The sequence below is a fragment of the Zingiber officinale genome, chromosome 4B (genome assembly GCF_018446385.1).
Source record: "Zingiber officinale cultivar Zhangliang chromosome 4B, Zo_v1.1, whole genome shotgun sequence".
NCBI lineage: Eukaryota > Viridiplantae > Streptophyta > Magnoliopsida > Zingiberales > Zingiberaceae > Zingiber > Zingiber officinale.
In genome coordinates this window covers 20,092,494-20,096,582 of record NC_055993.1, presented here as the reverse complement: position 1 = coordinate 20,096,582, position 4,089 = coordinate 20,092,494, and the positions used below count along the sequence as shown (strand labels likewise).

General features: G+C 33.3%; 1 protein-coding gene across 1 annotated transcript; it reads left to right on the top strand.

Moving 5' to 3' along the window:
• Positions 1-1,657: 1,657 nt before the first annotated feature.
• LOC121978146 (zinc finger MYM-type protein 1-like) lies at positions 1,658-3,353 on the top strand. The gene is made up of 4 exons (XM_042530523.1): positions 1,658-2,064; positions 2,198-2,969; positions 3,085-3,111; positions 3,267-3,353. The coding sequence occupies exons 1-4, from the start codon at positions 1,658-1,660 to the stop codon at positions 3,351-3,353; spliced, it is 1,293 nt and encodes a 430-aa protein (XP_042386457.1).
• The last annotated feature ends 736 nt before the right edge of the window (positions 3,354-4,089 follow it).

Genomic DNA, 4,089 nt, shown 5'->3' with positions numbered 1-4,089 from the left:
TAAATTCATTTGGGAATTGGTATAAAAACAATACGTTTGCAGCCTTGCACCGCTGCAAACGACATACCCTACTCGTCGTTCGACAATTGCTCCGATGCCTTCAAACGAGCAATCGGACGTTGGATGTGGAGGTCTCGTGCGACGAAAATATTCTCGAGCCTAATTTGAAAGAAAGGTACAATTTCATTCTACTCCTTCCTCCTTAGTCCTTAGGGTTTTGATTTTTGAAGCCCTTAAAACTGAGAACTGAGAAGGGAACAAGAGAAAAACTTTTTTTTGGTATTTTCCATCTTCGGTTGAATTGTTTCTACTTTCTACCCCATAAGCTAACCTCACTATGAAGCTTAGGCTGCTTATCACAGATTTATCATTTATAATATACCTAATACCCTTATTTATGAATTATGAATGAAGTGAGAAGAACACATGAGGCAAAGTCAGAGGATCAAACAAAAATAATTCCATACATTTTGTTAGAAAAAAATTATAATAATTAATTTTACATGGCCCTCCTTGAGTCCTTGTCCTTCTTGGTTTCTTGCTGCTGATTGTTGAAACTGAAGGCTACTTTAGATTTTTTTTTTTTTACCTATAATATATGCACACACAAGCAAACATACTATATTGTAAAAGGTATCCATCAATGGCCCTACCATTAGTTGATGTGGGCCTGTGACTTTGAAATAACTTATAGATTTATCTCTGATATGACTTATGATTTATAACTTTTTATTAAGAATAGAACTATGTAAAGCCCATAATTTTATCAGATTCTTTTATTTTGTTTGCTTTTCTCCTTTTTGCTAGATTCTTTTGTTTGTTGTTCTCCTATGAAATGATTAATTTTAAGCATTTTAATTAAATCTTGTGATTTTAGAAATTAAAGTGCCTAAATGATGAAATAGTTGAAGTTGGAATTGTTGATTTAATATTTGATTAAAAGAAAAAAAGCTCGGTGTTTTTTTATTGTATGATGTTGTTATTATTCACTGACTTAATGTTTGGTTTAATATTGTTATTATTAATTATTATTCACTTATTTGAAATAATTTAAGTTTTTCATTGTTAAAGGTTTCATATATTTTAAATGGGAAAATCCGTTACGATTGATAAGTTTTTTCAAAGGAAGAGAGCAAATGAACCAGATCCGGCTACTCCTATAAACTCATCGACAAGATCAAATAACAATGATCTTCTATCTGAATTTTCTCCTAAAAGATTCAAAAGTACAGAAATTGAAGAGGTTGATCTCGATTCTTTAGAGCGTGATCCAGGATTGCGTCGACAAATTTGGGAATATCATCCTAACCAACGAGAGGAAATTCGTCGAGCTTATTTGAATCTGAAGGCATACCAACCTATTCTTCAAGAATATCCACTAAATAAAAATATTAAGCACCCACGAAGATTTCAGTCTACTTGGTATAAACAATTTCCTTGGTTGGAGTATTCACCAGCTAAAGATAAAGCATATTGCTTTCTATGTTTTATCTTCAACGAGCCATCGGGATGCTCAAATTAAACTGCATTTATTGTTAATGGATTTAATAGTTGGAAGAAAGTTTGAAATGGAAAAGCTTGTGCTTTCCTCAGCCATATAGGGAAAGATAAAGTATCTTCACCCCATCGTAATGCTGAAAAGGCATGTGAGGATTTGATGAACCAATCACAACACATATCAAGGAGATTCGACAATTTTAATGATGAACAAATCGCAACTAATCGTCTTCGATTAAAGGCTCACATACATGTGGTGTTGTTGCTTGCACTTCAAGGAATTCCATTTAGAGGCCATGATGAGAAATCTAGTTCATCTAATCGTGGCAATTTTCTTGAATTTTTGGATGTGCTAAGCATGTACAATGATGAACTTTCAAAGGCAATTGCGAAAGCTCCAAAAAATGCCAAGTATACAAGTCATGATATTCAGAAACAAATACTTCATGTGCTTTTAATGAGAGTGAAAAATGTAATTCGTGAAGAAATTGGAGTTGCCAAGTATTGCATAATTGTTGATGAAGCCCGAGATGAGTCAAAAAGGGAGCAAGTGTCTATAGTATTGAGGTTCGTGGATACTAATGGATTCATTCAAGAACGTTTTTTTGGGCTTATTCATGTATCTGATACTGCAACTTTGACTTTAAATGATGCTATATTCTTCTTTGGCTCACTACAATTTGGATGTTCAAAATATTAGAGGTCAAGGTTATGATGGTGCTAGTAATATGAGGGGCGAATTTAATGGATTGCAAGCTTTAATCATAAAAGATTGTAGAAGTGCTTATTATGTTCATTGCTTTGCTCATCGGTTACAATTGGCTTTAGTTGTAGCATCAAAAAATGTGACACCTATTCATCAATTTTTTGATAGATTAACTTTTATAGTTAATATTGTTGGTTCTTCGTGCAAGCGTAATGATGAATTGAAGAATTCTCATGCAGATGACATTGAACATTTGATTGCTATTAATGAACTCGAGACAGGGCGTGGACTTAATCAGATAGGTACTTTACAAAGAGCTGCTGATACACGTTGGAGTTCTCATTTGAGATCGTTGAAAGGCTTAATTAAGATGTTTAGTGCATTGTGTATGGTATTGCTTAAGGTTATGGATGATGGACTTCCTTCTCAACGAGCAAATACAACATCTGTTTATGATGAAATGACTTCTTTTGATTTTGTATTCATCTTGCATCTTATGAAAGAGATCATGGGAATCACGGATATCCTTTGTCAAGCTTTACAAAGTAAGTCTCAGGATATTATAAATGCAATGGAGCTTGTATTATCTACTAAGAATTTACTTCAACAAATGAGGGATAACAAGTGGAATGATTTGCTTGCAAAAGTGAAATCTTTTTGTGAACTTCGAAATATTGATATTCCTGATTTCAATGCTCCATATATTAATAGACGAGGTCGAGCCCGTGCTCGTCAAGACAATTTCACCATTGAGCATCATTATCAGGTAGACCTCTTTTATGCTTCAATAGATTCATAGTTGCAAGAAAATAATGGGCGCTTTAGTGATGATGCTATGGAATTGCTTATTCTTAGTAATGCCTTAAATCCTCAAAATGCAGTGGAGTCTTTCAGAGTTGAGGATATATGTAAATTAGTTGAAAAATTTTATGGCGAAGACTTTACAAGAGATGAAAAAGAGCAATTAGAGATGCAATTGAAGCATTACGAGTATAATATAGTCAAAGGGCCCAACTACAACAATCTTGCAACTATTTCATAATTATGTCAATGGTTGGTGAAGACTAACAAGTCTGTTACATACAATCTCATTTTTAGAGTGATTGTACTTGTGCTTACTCTTCCAGTTTCCACTGCTACTACAGAATGATCATTTTCTACGATGAATATCGTGAAAACAAGGCTTCGGAGCAAAATGGAGGATGGTTTTCTCTCAGACGCGTTAATGATATATATTGAGCGAGAAATTGCTAGAAATGTGAGCATAGAAGCTATCATTGAAGACTTCGAAAATTTAAAAGAACGTCGAATTCCTTGTAGTTAGATAATTGTATTTGATACTTAATTGAATGTATAGTAACATTATGTTTGTTCTTTGACTATGCAACTATTTTACAATTAGTTATACTATTCTGTATTTCTGTTTGAAAATAACAATCTGTTGCTCTCTAAACTTAGCAAGCTCGTAGCTTCTAAGTCTCGCTGCTATTGACTTCAAGGTTATTTAGCAAGCTTTTCAGACGTCAGGTTGAAGTAGGGATGTCAGAATGATTCAACATTACATCTGTTGATTATTTGTGTTTATCTTTGTAGTTGAAAAAGAATTATCTGATTTATTGTCCATATAATTCTCATGTTAACATGGTGTTTGTGAGTTGAAAATCTCTTGAAGAAATCTTTGTCTTCCCGACCATCATTATTCCAATCAATACGATACATGTCATATTCAAAATTTTTTATTAGAGGTTTGGCAAAATACATTTCAGAATATCGCTATTGATTTGCTGTTACACCGCTTATGATGCTCTTATTACTTCATAGGTCTTTCATTTGACACTAATGATGAGTTTAAAAGAAGCATTTATGAATTATGGTGAAGTTGTTGA

What these genes read in the sequence shown, in the direction of transcription:
- LOC121978146 (XM_042530523.1), top strand. Translation starts at nt 1,658, where the DNA reads ATGAACCAATCACAACACATATCAAGGAGATTCGACAATTTTAATGAT. An exon ending in CAAGTGTCTATAGTATTGAG is followed by an intron (nt 2,065 to 2,197) that starts GTTCGTGGATAC and finishes TCAAAATATTAG; the next exon opens with AGGTCAAGGTTATGATGGTG. An exon ending in CCATTGAGCATCATTATCAG is followed by an intron (nt 2,970 to 3,084) that starts GTAGACCTCTTT and finishes CTCAAAATGCAG; the next exon opens with TGGAGTCTTTCAGAGTTGAG.